The sequence below is a fragment of the Camelus bactrianus genome, chromosome 32 (assembly GCF_048773025.1).
Source record: "Camelus bactrianus isolate YW-2024 breed Bactrian camel chromosome 32, ASM4877302v1, whole genome shotgun sequence".
NCBI classification, from domain to species: Eukaryota; Metazoa; Chordata; class Mammalia; order Artiodactyla; family Camelidae; genus Camelus; species Camelus bactrianus.
The window spans coordinates 4,733,069-4,751,635 of record NC_133570.1 but is presented as its reverse complement, the minus strand read 5'-3'; the positions used below and the strand labels follow the sequence as shown (position 1 = coordinate 4,751,635).

Genomic DNA, 18,567 nt, shown 5'->3' with positions numbered 1-18,567 from the left:
GGGGCTGGGGGCTGAGGTCCTGGGCCCAGACCCCGCCTGGGGCCCCACCTCCCCTCCTCCCCTCCTCCCCTCCTCCCCTGGCTGTGGTGACCCAGCACCGATGCTTGCTCACAGCTGCAGACGAGGCCTCGGGAGACGGGGCTGTTTCCCGGCCGGGCCAGGGAAAGGAAGCAACGCGTGAGCAGGGGTGGGAGGGTGGAGTCTGGGTGGAGGTGAGCTGGGGCCAGGAGCCTCGGCACCCAGGTTAACCAGGGCACCCCCAGGGCCCAAGGCTCCCCGTGGACACCTGAAGGCCGCTCTGGACTGGGGGCCTCTCCAGGCTGGCTCAGGGTCTGGGAGTGGACTTGCCCCCCCAAATCACAGCCCCCCTGTCTCCGTGAGCTTCTCACACAGACTCCTGACGTGGGGAGAAACCCCCAAGAACTGGCAGACCTCATCCCAAACCCACCTGGGTCAGAGGAAGCTCCCTCCACCCCTACAGACTCAGGCCAGAGCTGCACCTCCAACCCCTGTTCCACCTTCAATGCCGTAAACACCAGGCTCAGCAGAAAAGCAGCCCCCACCCCTCCCCCGGAAGCCGGCCCGTCTCAGCCCATCTGCCCGCAGAGCTCCCGGCACACGCACAGGCCAGCGCCTCTGTTTACTCTATTTACTCCTGCAGCAGGTAGGGCCTGCCTGCTTCCCTAGGGCAGCAGGAAGGACCCAGACTCAGGGGCTGTGGGGCAGGGCCGAGCCCCCAGAGGGCAGCAGGCACGAAGCCTGAGTCACACTGCTGGGAACACAGCAGCCTCTGAGCCCCAGAGCTAGACTTGTAAAGACTAGCGGAAGATTTCCCATAACGGAGTTTGAAAGGCTGCTTTCCTTGCATCAAATCAAGCTGCAAGCAGGGAGGGCTATGACTGATATTTTGCAGAGGTGCAGGAGCCTGAGGGGCTGACAGTTTGCGTGTTGGTTATTTTCTGTCATTCATTCATTCATTCTTTCACCCATCCATCCATCCGTCCATTCAAACAGGAGCTGGTGATTTCCTACATACAAGGCTCTAACAGAAGTAATATAGCAGCACAGAACAACATCAACAAACCACCACGTCACATGGCCAAACGACCTGGAGTTTGCAAAGCCCTTCAAAGACTTTGTTCCCTCTTACCCTTGCTGTGGAGGCCATGGTTGTTTTCCCATCCCCAGGATGGGGGAAACCGAGGCTTGGGGGGTCACAGCAACTCACAAGCTTCTGGGGTGGGCCAAGGGGCCGGGGGGGGCAGGTTTTCTGCTCTCCCACCTCTGGGCCCAGTGGGTGGGGGTGGTGCTGGACTGACAGGCCACCTGCTCCCCTGCAGAGGCCACAGGGCCACGTGGCTCCATGGCAGCTCCTCAGGGTTCCTCAAGGACAGGCACGGAGGGGAGGGCTGGGGCGTGGGATCAAATGTAAACCAGCCCCCTGACCTTTCCCTCCGCCTGCGCCAGCAGCAGCTGCCACTTCCACAGAACCTGGCGGAGGACGACGGGGACGCGCGTTTATTTATATTTCCCCAGCCGGGGCCAAGAGAGCCCAGGCAAACACGTCGGGCCGGAACCCCGGGAGGGAGAGGGCGGGTCTCCCATCTGGGCCTGCTGGGGGAGGGGGTCTGGCGGGGAACGAGGGCCCAGAGGGTGGCTGGACCCCAGGGAGGTTGGCATTTACAAACTCAACACATAAATAAGGAGGTGACTTGGAGTTGGCTGGGGGCTGGGGAATTAACTCCACTCATGGCAGCAGCAGTTGTGGGGGGGGGGGGGCACCCGGCCCTTCCTGAAAGCTGCTGGTGAAGGAGCACAGGACCGAGTTGTCCAGAAGCCCTGCCCAGAACACGCTGTGTGGTCTCTGCCATCCCCTCTGCTCTCAGGGCCTCAGTTTCTTTAACTGCTGTGTGAAGGGCTGGGGTGAGCGTCCTAACATCGCACTGGCTAGGGCCCCCGAGGTCGGGGTGACAGCCATGGGCTTCCTTCTGGTTCTAGGAACCCCAGACTAAGGGAGCCGAGCACGGGGAAGTACACTTTAGATCCCACCATGCCTTGGAAACCAGACCCAGCTAAAAGACCCCCCAAGCCTGCCTACCTGGAGAGAACATCTCTGAGCATGCGCCAACCAAGACCCCCAAGACTTGTACCCAGGTGCTCCTTCCTTTCCAGAGAGCCAGAGAGGCAGGGGAAGGGGCACCAAGAAACGGGGGGGGGGGGATCCCATGGGTGCCGAACTCCGGAGTCCCTGTCACTGTGACCCAAAGTACCCCCGCATCCCCTCCCCGGAGCCACTCACTCACATCCTCTCATCTGCGTTTCCCCCTCGGCCAAGTTTTCCGGAAACATACGGCTTGGAGGATGCTCCAGGGATCGGAGCGGGGAGCAGCGGGCTGGGAGGCGGGAGGCTGGGCGGCCGCGGTGCCGGCTCCGCAAGGCTTCTGGCTGGCGTCTGCTGGCGGATCAGCTCTGCCTCACATCCTCTCGTCCAACGGCGAGGGAGGGAGGGAGGGAGGGAGGGGCCGGTGGTGGGAGGGCGGCAGGCGGAGGCTGGCTCCGAGAAGGGCGGGGAAGCTGCTCCGTGCTGCGCGCCCGTGGTGGCCCAGGGCTCCTCCGGCTCTGCCACCCCTCAGCCGTCACCCCCACTCCCCGCCCCCCGGCAGCTGCAGGCGTGTGAGGTGCCCTTCGAGGTGGAAGCAGGCGGCGGGAAGTTGTTGGCTGTGTGCTCAGTCCCCGTGCCAGGCGTCACCAGAGAGCACAGCGCCCACGGCTCCTCGGGCACCAATGTGCCCAGAGCGGGTGCTCAGCCCTCAGACCCCTGACGCCCCCACTGGGCAGAATCCAAAAACCCCAGCCAGTCGGGCAGCAGTGCCCCAGCAGCCTCACGGCGCGCCCGGGCTCAGCCGATCTTCCTGCTGCCTGACCCAGCGAGACGCGTCAGGGCTGAATGTGACCTCCAGACGGAGGCTCGCGGGAGCGGGCGGGCGGGCGGGGGGGAGCGTGGCAGAAGCCCAGGTTCAGAAGGGGCGGGCCAACTTGGCACTGGCTTCCCCCCTCCCTCTCTCCCCATCCTTGGCGGTGGCGGCGTCAGCAGTGGCAAGAACAGATGAGGGTTCAGAAAAACAGAGCTTCTCCACCCCGGCAGACGGGAGCAAACAGCTTCTTCCGCCGTCATTCTTCTGTGCTGGTTCCACCTGTGGTCTGCCCCCCGCCTGCCCTGCTGCCGCCACAGCGGCCAGGCCCTCCGTGGGGGGCTCTGGAGGCTGGAAGGGGGCTGCGGCTGTGAGTGGGCAGGGCTGGCTTAGTCTTCCAAGAAGCAGCTTAGGATTTGAGGGGACTCTTCCCGGTGCAAATGAGACCCCCAGCCACTAAGGGTAGGGGGAAGGGTTTGTATTCACCAGAGGACCCTCTGCTCCCCGAGGATCTTGGGACTATGGTCTCCTCTTTCCTCCCTCTCTGAGACACCCATGACAATCAGGTCGGCCCACACCCCATACAAACACCTGCTATAGATGCCCCAGGCAGCTCCTAAGAGGTTGAAAGTTAACTGAGTTGAACTTTGGAGCGAGATCCAGGTCACGACCGATTTCTCCAACTCCGGGGTCACTGACCTGCCTGTCCCTTTAGCCCTCAGCCTTTCCATCCTGCCCATGGAAACCCAAGGGACAACAGGCCATAGGTCTCCGAAGCATACCTGTACCCCTGCCTTGGCCTCAGCCCTCTCCTGGATCCCAGGGCACAGAGCCAGGGGAGGGCAACAGAACCCAACCATGTCCGGGAGCTGGGACATCCCGCCTGAGTCCCACGATCTATTCCCTGTAAGGGAGGTCCAAGTGAGCTCTTAAGGATGCCAATCCAATCGTGTCACTCCTTTGCTTCAAATCTTCCAATGATGACCCAAAGCTCTTGGAATAAAATCCAAAGGCCACAGCATGGTGCATGAGGCTCTGCAGAGCCAGTCCCGCCCCCCGTCCAGCCTGCTTCCTACCTCTTCCCTTGCTCACACTCTCCAGCCACTGGGACCTTTTCTGCCCAGCCCTTGGATGTGCCCCAGGACATTCGCACTCACTGTTCCCGCCGCCCTCATGGCTTTTTCACAGATCTGCTTCTGTCCTCCTTCAGCTCTCAGCTGCAAGTGACACCTCCTCCGAGAAGCCTTCCTTGACTGCTCTCTCCCAAGATGTCCTCCCGGCCACCCTGCTGTCACGGGGTTTGGTTATCTCCAGAGCACTTATCACTCCCTTAAATTAGCCCCCAGGCTGCACTGTTTGCTGACCACTGTGTCTCCGCACCCACAACTGCCAGGTGTGCAGGAAGCGCTTGACAAACGAACAAACACCCGGGGTGTCTAGGTTTGGGGGCTTTCTGGGTAGCCCCCAGCCATCTCTGCTGCCTCTCTGGGGCTCCCGGTTAGGAGCTCCAAAGACAGGAGGGGGCTGAGCTGAGGGGGACTCAAACCCTCCCCAGACGAGACAGGAGGGAGTGACCACCTCTCACACCAGGGGCATGCCCACACACATTCTGTGCCAGCACTCCAGACAGCAGATTCTGCCAGCATCCCCTGTGGTCTGGATTCCCCAACCCCACTTCTAATGTCTAAGCAAAGAGCTCTGTTCTGAAGCGTCGGGAGGCAGGAACTAGGAAGTGAAACTGACCAAGACAGGAAGTCAAGCCAGGGGATCTGAGTCACGGACTCACTCAGAACACAAACGAGGCAGAAGAGCAGCGGGTGGCCACGGGGCGGCAGTGAGAGGGCTCTCACCCCTGGGGTCTGCAAGCCTGCACCGACAGCCAGCCCCGCCCCACCACTGGCAGGCTCTGACGTCCTGGGGGCGGGGGAGTCCTTGCAGCACCTGCAGGCACCACACTGCCATCCATCTGCGACCTGGGAATGGCACAGCTGCTCCCTCTGGAACCCAGCATCCCCCTAGGAAACACTCGCTCCCCACCACCCCAGCCAGCCCAGTCTGACCCTGAAGCTTTCTGCTCCCTCCCTGAAGAGGCACAGGCAGGCTGCCCGCAAGAGGGGCACATCTCCATCCCTCCCGCTAAATGCCATTTTCCAAGAGAAACTCCAGTCTGCAAAACAAGATTTTCTGCCTAAAACCCTGTCAAAAGAGAGGGGACAAGTCCAGCAGACTCAGTCCTGAGTCATGCCACTTCCTTATTCCAGAAACCCAAGCCCTGGGCAAGTCTGACACGGACTCAGCCCCTAGGTTGGTGATCCTGCTGGGAGTCTACTGTGCATCTGAGCTTCCAAAACTCCCGCCAGGCCCCGAGGGGATTCAGCCAGACAACATCACACCTGAACTTGGACACACCTACCTTTTCTTTCCGTCTCTTTTCAAAATTTGCCTCAGCTTCAGCGATTATATCTGCAAACCATAGGGAGGATGTGATTTCCCAGTACATAAGCAAATACACACTTATTAAGATGAACAAAAAAACCAGGTTTGCACGACCCGCCATCCTACCACTTTTGGAAAACGCCGCCTTACGCGTTCGATGTCAGGTTTTCTCATAGAGCACAGCCAAGCGGTTCACTCCTGGGGCCGAGTGGCTCCACATTATTTGCTGCGCAAGCCCCAGCTCATCACTCAGCCCCCTCATCTGCAAAGCAGAAGGCGTGTGTGTGCACGTACATGTGTGCACACACGTGTGTTCACAAATATGGAAAACTCGCCTCAAGGATCCCTTGGGAGGATTACGTAAGCTCATTCACGCAAAGTGCGGGAACCAGCAAGCACCTGCCAGGTGGTAACGGGCATCATCATGACTGTGTAGCCTGCCACGTGTCTCCCTCCCCTACGCGAACGCCCGTGTGTGGCTTTTGCTCCGGGGAGTGCCAGTGGGCTGGGAGAGGCCTGACTTCACCTTCAAAGCTGCTGGTAAGGAACAAGAGAGGGGTCTGGAGCCCGCCTTGGCTGTCCCCTGGGTTCATGCAGAAATCCCAGCTCTCTCCGACTTCTGCTTCCCATCACAGCAGCCTATGTCCCACATGCCAAAAGCATCCAGGGCGTGGGGCAGTGCACCGAAGATGAAGCTCAGCAGTCCCTCTCCAGCCGAGGTGGCGACACTCCCCACTGAAACTGGCGCTGGGACACCGCACGGTCCCTTCTGACAGCCTTTAACGCCACCCCATGCCTGTCCATCAACTGTCCCCACTCCAAGCGTTGGCCCTGTCTCCTGTGGGACGCTCACTGATGTCAATACTCCGAAGTGACCCTGAACCACAGTGTGTCAGCGGCCAACCCCGTGCACTAACCATGGCACCACACTGCCTGCCGTGAGCCCTGGCGGGTGTGTACGCTGCTGTTCAGACTAAGCACACAGGTCACCGCTCTTCCGTGGTCCCTGCAGTGAGGGTGGTGTGCGGCTCTGATGATGGACATGTGGATGGGGAGGCCCTGCATTTCCAACCTCTGTGGCTGGAGCCTCACACCTCCCCTCCCCGAGCCTCAGCCTCTCCATCCGTGAAAACTAATTAAACCAGCCAGTGTGCACAAGCCCTGCGGAGGCGCAGAGCCGTTAGTGGTTTCTCCTTCACTCCCCGAGAAAGGGGGCGAGTCCCATGGACAGAGTCAGGCTGGAGTTACCGCGGGGGAGTTCTGGGGTCCACCTGGCCTGCACCTGGCCCGATGGACCTTACGTGAGGCCTCAAGGCCTGGCCCCTGCAGCACCCTCTCCCTCTCCACCAGGCAGGCCACTGGAGGCCAGGGAGGGGCTGGTGGTGCGGAGCTGGGCCAGTGCCTATTTCTAGTCTGGAATGGTGTGCCTGGGGGCTTCCCTGCCCCACCACAGCTGGCACCCTGTCTACCAGAGAAAGGGGCTGGGGACCAGGAAGAGTCGCCAGCAGAGCCCTGGGCCTCCCACACAGCTGGGTCAAGACTGTGAGCCAGTCCAGGCTGACCTTTCCCAGGGGAACCAGAGCCTCAAGTTCCAGCCTAGTGGCGCTGAGCCCGAAGGCAGGCAGCCAACTCCCCAGGGCTGCCCAGCACACGCTCAGCCCCCACTCGGTGTGAGCCCCAGGGCAGGCAGCCCTGACTCCATGCACATAAGAAGAGCAGGTGCCCACCTGCCTACCTGGAGCCCTGCCACTCTCCTGACCCCCGTTCCACCCTTCCCTATGTAATGGCCCTCCCCATGCTCTTACAGTAATAGCCAAACTGGTAAGGCTGGGGGACGGCCCTCCCAATGGCCTCTCCACCCCTCACCTCTCTCCCCTTCGCTGAGTTTCAACCAGTTCTTGCTTGACCACGCTGCCCCTGCTACAGTGCCTTTGCATGTGCCACTTCTTTGCTGGGGTGCCCCTCCCTCCCTCATTATCTGATTAACAGCAGCCAGGCCTGTGGACTCACCTCACACCAGCCCCATCCCACCCTGTCACTAGAGTGCCTGGACTCAAATCCCAGCCCCACCGATTAAAAGCTGTGTGACCTTGGGCAGCTCACATACCCTCTCTGGATTTCAGTTTCATCATCTGGATACAGAAACTAGTAATAGCATCTGCCTCACAAGGTTGGTGGGGATGATGTGACTCAAAACACACGAAGCCTTTGGCAGAACCTGGCACCCAGGGGTACTAATAATAGTATTACTTACTATTATTTTGTGCTTTGGGTGTCAGCCCAAGGGCCTTCCCCCCGCGCTGTGAAACCTCTTCCAAGTGTCACTTTGCACCTGCCTAGCAGGTCACTCACCTCCAACCCACCCCCAGCAGCACAGGTAGGGGGTCGAGGCTCTGAGAGGTACAGCCACCTGCTCAGCGTCACACACTCATAAGGGCCAGAGCCGCGACTCAAACCCAGGGAGAAAGGCTCCACAGTCTGCGTGCGGAACTGCAAGCTGCCACTTCTGAGCACCTACTGTATACGCACAAATATGGCTCATGCCACCCTCACAACGCCCCTTGGCGACGGCACTTCGGGGGACGAGGGAAAATGGGGCCGAGACAGGGCCAGGCCAGGCCAGAGTCGCAAGCCTGAAGAGCTGGTTCTCATGACAAACAGTGATGGGGACTCAGTGCCGAAGACATCACGCTTCCAAACTCTTTCACGGAAACCCCAGAAATGTGACTGTACTGGATACATGGTGTCATCCCCCCCCCAATTTCATGTCCGCCCACCTGTAACCTGTGAATGTGACCTTATTTGGAAAAAGAGTCTTTACAGATGTGATCAACTTGAGATGAGGTCACACTGGATTAGGGTGGATCCTCATAAGAGGAGGAAAATTTGGACAGAGATGCGCAGAGGGAAGACAGCCATGTGAAAACGATGACAGAGATTGGAATGTCTACCAGTTAAGGAACGCCGAGGATGGCCAGCAGAAACCCCAGAGGCCAGAAGAGCAAAGGCAGGGCCCTCCCCTAGAGCCCTCAGAGATAGCACAGCCCTGCGACGTCTTCATGCCAGACTTAAGACAGACTTAACGGCCTCCAGGACTGTGAGCGAAAACACTTCTGTCGTTTTCAAGCCACCTACGTTTGTACTTTGTTACGGCAGCCCCAGGAAACTAACACAGAGGTGATACTCTAATTCCCATGGTACAGATGAAGCAACTGAGGCACAGAGAGGTAGACTGGCTTGCCTGAGGTCTCAGAGATAAAAGGTCCAGAGTCTGAGGTCTGCTTTCTCTCTGGGGATTGGGGATGCTCTGCGGTTCAATCCTACAAGGCCTGGCTGCTGGAAGTCTTCCAGGATGCTCAGGGCAGGCAAGTGGTCCCAAGCCTCTGGGGATATCTGCCTGCTCACCTCCCAAGCTCCCTGAGGGAGAGACCACGGCTGGCCTGTCTTGGGTACCCCTGTCCTGCATGGAGTGAGGCACTAGGTCGATGTAAAGATGGGTAGGAGGACGCGTGGGCGCCATCTGCCTTGGGCACAGCTGGTTCTGGGGTACCGTCCTGGGTTCCTGAGGCTGGGGGCACGAGAACGTTCCTTGCCTCCCATCACTGCCCACTATGGAGAAGTCGCTGGGGGCTACAGGCACCTGCCCCTCTGCCCTGCGCCCCTCCCGCTGACTGGAACACACAGCCATTAGCAGCCACCCTGAGCGGTAATTGTCCAGATTGCTGTAATTCACGGCAGACGAGCACACTGGCGCTCATCACATTATCACAAATGTCACTGAGCAGGGCCTTGGCGCGCTCGGTGCCCAGGGGACTCGCTCGCTCCCGTCTCCGTGGGCAGGACCCGGATGAGCTCACTGCCGCCACTGAAGACCCAACCTTGAGACGGTGGAGCGCACTCCTGTCTCAGCCAGTGAGTCATCCCTGGCCGTCCTCCCAGCCCCCGGGTCTGCCCTTCCCAAAGGGAGAGCTGGGGAGGGCGGCAGCCTCCAACCCAGCCGACTCCCGGTTCCCTGGTAGCAGGGAGGGAGCCGAGGACAGGGCTGCCATGATGACAGAAGACACAGAACAGGCCGGTAGCCCTGCGATGTGTGCATGGAGCCCCCAGCTCCCCTGGTTTGGGGGCCCCTGAGCAGCATCACTCCCAATGGCTGAGATGCCAGGGCCTCGTGTGTGGTTAAAAAACCTGTGCAGCTCTATATAGATGTTCACAGCAGCACTATTCATAGCAGCCAAAAAAAAAAAAAGGTGGAAACAACCCAAGTGTCCATCAATAGAATGTGGTACGTCCATACGGCGGAGCAACACTCAGCCATGGGCAGGAAGCCCTGCACCCGCCACAGCATGAATAAACCTTGACGGCACCATGCCAAGTGAGGGCAGCCAGACACAGAAGGGCACATACTGTACAATTCAATTCACGCTAAAGTCCAAACCCGGGAAGTCCGTAGAGAAAGAAAGCAGACCGGTGGGTGCTTGGCGGAATGGGGAGTGACTGCTAAAGGCACAGAGTTTCCATCTGGGTGGTAAGAAGTCCTGGGACCAGGCGGTGGTGATGGCTGCACAACACTGAGTTCTGACTGCCACTCAACTGTGCACTTTAAAGCCGTTAAAACGATGGATTTTATGTTATGCATATTTCATCAAAATTAAAGGAGGGGAAAATCACACAATTTCAATAAAGCCTCTTTTGCACCCCACGGCGAACTCCACACCAGAAATGACAGAGTGGACATGGAAGACAGAAGAACAATGAGGCCCCCTCAGGGGGCGGGCAGCACCCCCTGTGCCCGGGCAGCCAGACGATGCCCACAGGCCCTGAGAGCACGCCTCTGAGCCACTGAAAATAGGAGCTCGCCTGTGAGAGGAAGGGGGGCAGCTCCTCCCCTCCTGGGAACGGGTGCTGAGGGTCCAGCCGGGCCCTTCCTCCAGGCCTGCCTCACCCGAGGGCTGGGAGCTCGGAGGAAGGTCTGATGCCTCCGAGGGGCAGGGTTCCCAGGCAGGAGCCCCGAGGGGAGTGCCTGGCTCCCAGGTCGGGGGCCTGATGAGGTCTGGGGCTGCCCCTGGTCAGTTTCTGAACACCAGGGCCAGACACTCAGGCCCCTCAGCACCCCATCCAGGGCAGGGGTAGGGGCAGGGCTGGCAGCCCACTGCCCAGGGTCTCAGCCTCTGGGCCCAGCTGTCCTCATATTCAACTGTCCCTGTGCACCCGGGTCCTTCGTTAGAAATGCCATTTGTTCCCTCCCTGAGTCATGACCTGGAGCTCTGGGTGCAAAGAAGCTGTATGTCAGTGGTGGGGCCTCAGCAGGACCTCGGAGGCAAGAGCCGAGAGGCCCAGGTCACCAGCTCCAGGACTTGGGCCATCCTCGGCCTCTGCTCCTCGCTTTGTCCACAAAACGGCCAGAAACAAGACCCACCTCTTAGGGCTGGGGTCAAGATAAACGGGAGCAAGCAGGCAAAAGGCGCTCAGATGCCACCCCAGCCTCAGCCTTCCTGTGGGCGCCGTGCTGGCTGGACGGCCTCTGTGCTGGGCCCGGGGGCGGGGAGGCTGGAGCATTTCCCAGAGGTGGTGGGGGGAGGGGGGTCCACACCGACACAGCCCCAGCATTGCCAGGCCCATTCTCGGGACCCTCAGGGCCTGTCAGCTCTGGCCCCTCTTGGCCCACCCTGATACCCTGCCAATTTCACAGATGGGGACACTAAGGCCCAGAGACAAGTCACTGATCTGGGAAGTCAAGGGCTCAGCCATTCTGGCTCTGATGAACAATGAACATGCCAGTGGCTTCTACAGAGAACGTGGGGTCAGCACCATAGCACAGAACCACTAGCCACCCCTGGAGACGGCACAGCTGAGGGGGACAGCCTGACACCGTAGCCCCACCATGGCAGCCACCAGCAGGCTCTGAACCTCCTCACAAGGCACCCAGGAGCACTGCCACCACTCTGTCTACAAGGCCACAATGTGCTGACCCCAGAGGCCATGGAAGCCATCCGTGGACAACATGGCTACACAGACCCATTTCCTGGAGGACAAAACTGAGGCTCTAAGGAGACATGCCCAATCTGAGAACACCCAGAAGCAGAGCCTGCCCCCGCAGACTACACCACAGCCCTATTTAAGGGCACGTGTGTCCACCTCCTTCGACCACACAAGCCACAGGACCTGGATGTGTGTTGAGGGCGACCAGAGCAGCCAGAAACCCCCTCACCTTTCTTGGCTGTTTCCATCTCTTCTTCGGTCCAGCGAGAACTCTCGTTCATCTCCATGGAAGCTGAAAAGCAAGACAGGTGTGTTGGCAGCAGCCTGGACAGAGACATTTTCTCTGCCTCTGGCTCCTTCAGGGCACCTCCAGGGGTGAGGGGTGTGCAATCACCCTGTTTTACAGATGGGGAAACTGGGGTGGCCCAGGGTCTGGACCGCGCCCACACTACCTCTGCACGCACTTGGCTGGGAAGGGGGTGGCCCACTGGGAGTGTGGTGACGGGGCGGGGGGACATGAGCTCCAAATGGGCAGGGACTTCGGCTGAGCGTGGCCTCCCTGGGGCTGGATGATTCTTTGTCACGGGGCGGCCCCGGGCACTGCAGGAGGTTGAACAGCAACCCCGGCCTCTACCCACCCAATGCCAGGAGCCCCCACTCCAGCTGGGATAATCAGAACTGTTTCCAGACACGGCCACCTGTCCACGATGGCAGACCCCACTCCCAGGGTGATGATTACATTCTGCCCCGACTCATCCGGTTCAGGGACGAGCCTGCTCGTGTTATTTAGAAAGGACGCAGCTGCCTTGGAGTTGGGGGCGGGGGCTGCCCAAGAGTCTGCTGTGGCTGTCTGTGAGCCTCTCCTCCGAGATCCCCTACACATGAGCCCGGGTTCTTTCCTGCAAGACGCTTAAGATCTCGTGAGGCCGGGGGGGAGCATGAGGGATGTCAGCTTCATGGACTCGGTGCCTGGAACAGTGCCAGGCACAGAGTACGCACTTGGTAAAGGCCACTGACCAGTGGAGGAAAGTTTGGGCATCTTCCCTGCTCCCTGCTGCCATGGCCAACTTTCCCCTTCCTTCCCATGGGCGCCCCAGAGGGAGGCTGTGGAGTCTGAGCCTGGGGTGGGGATGCCTGTCAGAGGGCCCGGGGCTGTGTTTTCCACCCCATCGTCCAGCCCCAACATTGGCCCGGGGCCCAGAAGAACTTTCCCAGATGATAGATACACCAGTGCACTTCTTAACGATCCCTCCTGCCCTGGGCCTCCGGGCACCCTGGCACCAAGGGCCAGCCAGTGAAAGCCTACAGGAACCACACGGGATTTGTGGCCAAAGGGCTGGGTTTGAAACCCAATGAACTCCATGACTTTACAGAGGCATCATCCCTTCTCTAAGGCTCAAACAACCCATCTGTGAAATAGGTACAAACAATCCCCCACGGGAAGGGATAGGTGCCTGGCACAAATCCTAGGTGTCGGGGAGGGGCGCCTGTAAGAAATGAAACGTCGCCTCCACCAACTCACTCCCTGGGAAGACATCCAGGTGGCCGGGGCCTCAGCCAGAGCACTCAGGCCACGGACGGGGCTCCCACAGAGGCGGAGGGCAGGCCCCAGGCAGCCAGAATGGTACCGAAAACAGACACATGCCGGCTGCCCCCCTGTGGCTGAACTTGGGAACTGCTACTCAATTCTTCTCCCCTCAGGGCAGGGCATGAGGTCCAGAGCCCCTGGGTGAGCCCCTGCTGAGCAGAGGGAGAAACCAAGGCCCACAGAAGTGAAGGTACAAACCCAGGTGCCTGCAGAGCTGGTGCAGGGCAAGTGGGGACAGCTGGTGCTCAGGCCCTTCTGAAAAGGGGTGGTGGCTACTCAGCACCAAGGGCGCCCTGGCAGAAACACTAATTAAAAACAAAACCAAACTGGCAATCTGGGGTTTCACGTGAACTTTCTGGAATAATCACGGCTGACAGCCAATGAGCCTCTCCCATGCCCCATGCGCTGCTCTAGCCTCTTCCCACACACAAAGTCACCAAAACACTCACTCCATGCTTGCAGGCAACCTGGTGCAGGTGTGGCCAACTGAGGCACAGAAAGGTGAAGGAACTTGCCCCAGGCCACACAGCGAGTTCGCAGCTAGCGCTGGGGTTCTGAGCCCACTGCACCTGAGGGGCCCCTTCCCTGGCCCGAGACTCACCCAGCTCAGCACTCTGCTGCGGGGTGACAGCCTCCTCGCAGTTGGCCTCGTTGGCCATGGAGCGAGTGATGCGGCCTTTGCGTCTCCCCTGGCTGTTGGCGGTTTTGCGGCCTTTGGAGGCCACTGCCTCCTTCTCGTCATTGTCTTCCCCAGAGGTGTCATCTGTCTTCTCCCTAAAGGCCAGAGCGGGGAGACACGGGTGGTTTCACCTGAGCCAGGAACTTAGATGGCAGTTTCAAGAGACCTGCTTTTCCTTAGCAAGGCAAGCGCTGGCCGCTAGCAATTTTGTACTAATCAGGTGATAGGAAAGAGGGGGAACGCTCAGGGTGAGGGCCAGCTGGTAGCAATCTGCAAGCTTCTCTATTCACCAGACGAGGGAGCATGGCTGGCATCCATCTGCGATGCCATCTTACTTCTCAAAAGGGAGGTGGGAGCTGGAAGCTATCACCTATTCTCCTAAGAGGAAGGCGGGCTAGTGGTCAACGGACTGGATGTTTTACTCAGTCAGTGGAGGTCTGGGTTGGTGGCTATCTGCAAAACCATTTTACACACTAAACAGAGAGGCTCTCTGCTCTGTCTGCAAGACTGCTGGATTAATGCATGGGGGTGCAGGCTGGTACAACCTATAGGCCACTGTACTCCCCCAAAAGGAGACATTCCCCACAGGGCCCTATAAAGGACACTAACTGTGCTTTTGGTATTATCCTGGGCCCTTGTGTCTTGCAGAAAAAGCAAGAGGAAAGCTTCCTGCCGGTCTCATGCAGGCCGAGCCAGGTGTGTGGGGAGCATGTGAACTCAATACTCAGGGCTGGGACTTTCTCAGAAGCCGGCTCAGGAGTTTACTGTGGGCCCGCTCAGATTTATCACCTCCGCCTTCCATTCATCTTCCTGAAGGCCCTCGCAGGAGCGCCTGGGAGACAGTGGGTAACGAAGCCAGATGTTCTCTGAAGCCACATTCCTGAGCGCATTCCAGGTACCTGGCGCTAAGCTGCGCCCCCCCCCCCCCAGGAGTGAATCTCCAACTGGCGGGCTCCCGACGCCCCTGGCAGGCACGGGAGGCTGTCAGGGCCCCCGAGGCGAGGCTGTGCCTTGATCTGCAAGAACTCACACTGACAGCGATGTAAGGTGAGGGCTGCTGCCTGCCTGCACACCTAGTCCTTCCATGAGTGAGGGCCTGATCCCCTCCCCCCAGCATCTCGGGAGACTTGGCCGAGGAGGGGGAGGAGAAGAGGAGGCAGAGAGTTCCAAAGTCATTGCCTGGATTTATTAGCTCGGGAGTAGAGCTCAAATGAGCTATCAGTCTCGAAGGTCTCCAGAGGCTTTGAGAAAGAAAGGGCGGGCGGGCGAGAAGGGGGAGAGGGCGGGCTTCCGGAAGGGGGGCTGCCGGGGACAGGCAGAGTAGAAGGTGCCTCCCTTCCCGGCAGGCGATCTGGAGACAGCAGATCGCCACGTCCGCGCACAGCTCTACAGCGGGGCACCCACGGGGGCCGCGGTTCAGGCCGAGTACAGACCACGGCCCCGCCACCCAGGGGCGCGGCCGGACTGGCCTTACTTGATCAGCTCCTCCTTGTCATTCTCCACGTCCGGCTTCTCCTCCTCCTTCTCCGCCTCCTTCTCCTTCTCCTTCTCCTCCTTCTCCTCCTGGGTGCTGCGGGGCATCTGCTGCTGCTGCTGCTGGGTCCCGGGGGGGGGGGCGGGGGGGGGAAACAGTGAGGCAGGTGAGTCTCTGCGCCTGGGCTGAGCGAGCTGGGCGACGAGGGGAAGCACAATGGAGTCGAGCCCAGAAGAGGAAGAGGCCGCAGACAGAGGCTGCTGCAAGGAGTGGGGGCTCAGAACCCAGGGCCCACCTGGCGTGAGCTGGGCAGAAACCACCACAGCCCGGGGTACTAGGGAGGCAAAGGCACAGGTGAGTGACAAAGTGCTGGCATCAGACGCCTGGCCTCCACCTGGTGAATGTGTGACTCTGGACGAAGGTCTTAACCTCTCTGAGCTCTGCTTCTTTCCCTTGAAAGCAGGGGTATTTGCCATGCCTACACCTCAGCCAGTGGCGAGGAGGCTGAAATGACAGAATCCATACAGAGCTGGCATCTGGCACCAGTACTTAAGGGGCTAGGCGGTGCAGAAGCCACCAACACAGGAGGGAGGGCCCCTGGTCAGCCTGGTCAGGCAAGAGCAGGGGGCACTGGGAAATCTGGTGTCACACCCTGATGCCCAGGCCCGCCCCGCCCTGACAGAGCTCAGGCCATTCCTTGAAGCCTCAGTCTCCACGTCTGTAAAATGGGCAGATGAAAGGATGGTCCCAGGTCCCCGGGCCACTTGAGGGTGGTTGCTGCTATGATGAGGGCCCACTTCTGCTGCTGCGCACCAGGTCTCCCTCTCAGGTTGGCCCTCGGAGGGGAAGAGAGCAGGCCCGCTTGACAGAGGAGATCGAAGGGGCCCCAGGGCAACACCGGCCTCTCCGGTGGCCTCTTCCCTTCATCCCCCCACCCCACCCAAGCGCCCGAGGCACTCCGAGCCCTGCCCCTGCCCTCACCACGCCAGGGGAGGAAGGAGGACCACCTTCCCACACCGCCGCCCAACTTCCTTTCCGTCCCACCTGATTTCTTTTAAAGCACACACCGATTCTCTTGGCCACCCCAAAGTCCTCCCTGCGAGCAGCTGTCAGACCAGACCTTCTTTCCATCCCACTGAGCCAAGTGAAACGAAAACAAACCCGCTGAAAAGCCCTTCAGCGTGTGCTGAGGGGCACGGCCACACCAACCTTCAAATCAAGGGGAAACCCGAGCAGACGGAGATGGGCGGGGGCGGGGAGGGGAGCTCCGAGGGTTCCCTTTCTCCCCATCTTTCCTCTGCACCAGAACACATACCCGTCCGCCGCACACGCTGCTCTGGCCTGCAACCCCACCCCAGACCCTCTCTGTAGCTTTAACGTATGATTTATGATGTGGCTGAGCACAGGGACCAGCTGCAGGCGTTCCACGGACGCCGGGACACAGGGCCAGCGTCTGCACGTTCACAGGGAACCGTGGGCTCTCAGGCTATAGCAGTGTCCACCCCAGAATCCCCTGGCTCAGGTCTGTCCCCGCTTCCCCAAGAACCTCCCTCTGCTCTGTAAGAGGCGGGGCATGGGGGCAGAACAGCCTCCCTCCACCCCTACTACATTGCTGTCAATTCCCGACGGGCAGCCCAGTGTCCTTGAACTAGCCTGTCCCTTGCCACCACCCTGAACCCTGAGCCACTACAGCATAACCTTTCAACAGCCTTCCGCCTCCCCCTCACTCCGCCGCACTATCAGAAGCCTCTTCTGGAGCTGGCCCTGCAGACAGGGGCCAGGGCAGAGAAGCTGAGTAGGGATCGGGGACCAGAACCCAGTGCGGGGGGAGATGGCATGGCAGACTGGGGAGGGGTCCCCCCGCCCCGTGGGTGGCTCGGCATGGCTGCCGTCACCACCTGCGAGACCTCCCCGGCTTCCGCACACCCAGGACTGGGCGGGGAAGGACGGGGACTTCCCAACCGCAGGACGCTGGACGTCTCCTGAGACCACCTTCTGTGCCATGTCTGTGCCAAGAACCCTCAACTGGGCTGCAGCTTCACTCTGAAGCTTTGTCCGCGGTCCCTCCTAGCAGCTGACTCCAGGCAACCCTCCTGGGACACCTGTCATTGTCCCCTGGCTCTAGGCTGGTGGGGTCTCAGGTCCCCTGGAGTCTCACCCTTGGCCCACAAAGCCGGCCCTGGCTGCCCCGGGCACAGCCAGCAGATGCGGATCCCCACCCGCTGACACAGGCAGCAGCCCTGGCCCTGCGCTAACACGGCGTGACTAACCGGGGCTGATGCCCAGGGAGCCTGCACCTGCGCCCTCCTGCCCAGGGCCCTCCACTGCAGCCCTCCTCCGAGTCCTCAGAAAGCCCCAAATCCTCGAAAAAGCCCCACTGAGACGATGCCAGCATTTCCGGAAAGCTCACCACATGCTGACAGTGCGCTGAGCACATTCTTTCAGCCAGCTCCCCGCCCCCTGAGGTCCAGAGGGTCATGACAAAGGAGGAAAAACCAACAGTAACAGCGACCTGGGGTTCGTCCCGGGGGCCGCCCCTTCCCCTAGCACCTGGGGCGCCTTGCAAACAACATTCCGTTTAGTGTCCTTGATCAACCTCAGATGGAAAAGGGCAGTGATGGCTGCTCCCACTCTGCACAGGGGGAAGCTGAGACTGAGAGAGGAGGAAAGTCCCTAGAGGCAGCAGGCGTCATCCTGTCGTCCCCAAAGCCCCGCTTAGAGTCTTACCTGACTCCACCCCCTGGTCCGAACCTGAGGCCTCTTTGGGCATCCCTGACCCTTTCTGCCTGGCCTGCCCTGTCCCCTTTTTAAGATTCCTCAAGCCCCGGACTGGGCCGGCCCATAACCACCTCCCCCCCGCGAATAATCACCCATATCACAGCATTAATAATAAAAATAGCTCCAAATGCCATGTGCCGGGCACTGCTCTACATGCTTTGATCACCTCCTTTACCAACCCCATCATTCTCCCATCTCACAGAGGAGGAAACTGAGGCCCAGCGAGAATGGCTCACAAAGCTGGGAAACAGCAATGCAGGATTCAAACCCAGAGCCTGTGCTGAGCCCAGCTGCGCCCAGCCCCCTCTCCTGCCATCTCCACTCACCCCCACTTGTCCCTTGCCCCTTTCCCAGCCCCATCCCACACCCATCTCGTGGCCCTCGGACCTGGTCATTATTCCTCGCACTTCCCACCCAGGTGTGCAGTCCCAGTACCAGACCCCGTGGCCTCCTCCCTGACACTCTATCAAGCCCCTCAGGCAGGGGCAGGTGACCCCCACACCCCACCCTCTGGGAGGAGTAGGTATAGGAGTAGGTACTTCGGGGCCACCCTGGAACCCTGGATAGGCTCTTGGTTTCCTGCGGCCTGAATTCCATCTCCCCCTGGAGAGCTGTCCCTGCTGCCCGAGCGGAGGGGGGCTAGTGGGAGGGGGGCAAAAGGGACGGACCCCAGGGCAGTCCTGGCCTTAAATACAGTTTCCACTGACAGGGACCGTCAGGC

General features: G+C 60.0%; 1 protein-coding gene across 29 annotated transcripts in view; it reads right to left on the bottom strand.

Annotated features, from left to right (window-relative positions):
- NCOR2 (nuclear receptor corepressor 2) overlaps nucleotides 1–18,567 on the bottom strand; it is a 215,037-nt gene that overhangs the window by 54,828 nt on the left and 141,642 nt on the right. For 28 of the 29 annotated variants that reach the window (XM_074355898.1, XM_074355895.1, XM_074355901.1 and 25 more), the window contains 3 exons: nucleotides 15,069–15,190; nucleotides 13,517–13,689; nucleotides 11,557–11,619 (listed from right to left, as the gene is read on the bottom strand). In XM_074355898.1, the coding sequence (XP_074211999.1) occupies nucleotides 11,557–11,619; nucleotides 13,517–13,689; nucleotides 15,069–15,190 (358 nt within the window). The remainder of the gene's footprint in view (nucleotides 1–11,556; nucleotides 11,620–13,516; nucleotides 13,690–15,068; nucleotides 15,191–18,567) is intronic. The other variant, XM_074355899.1, reaches the window with a different exon arrangement.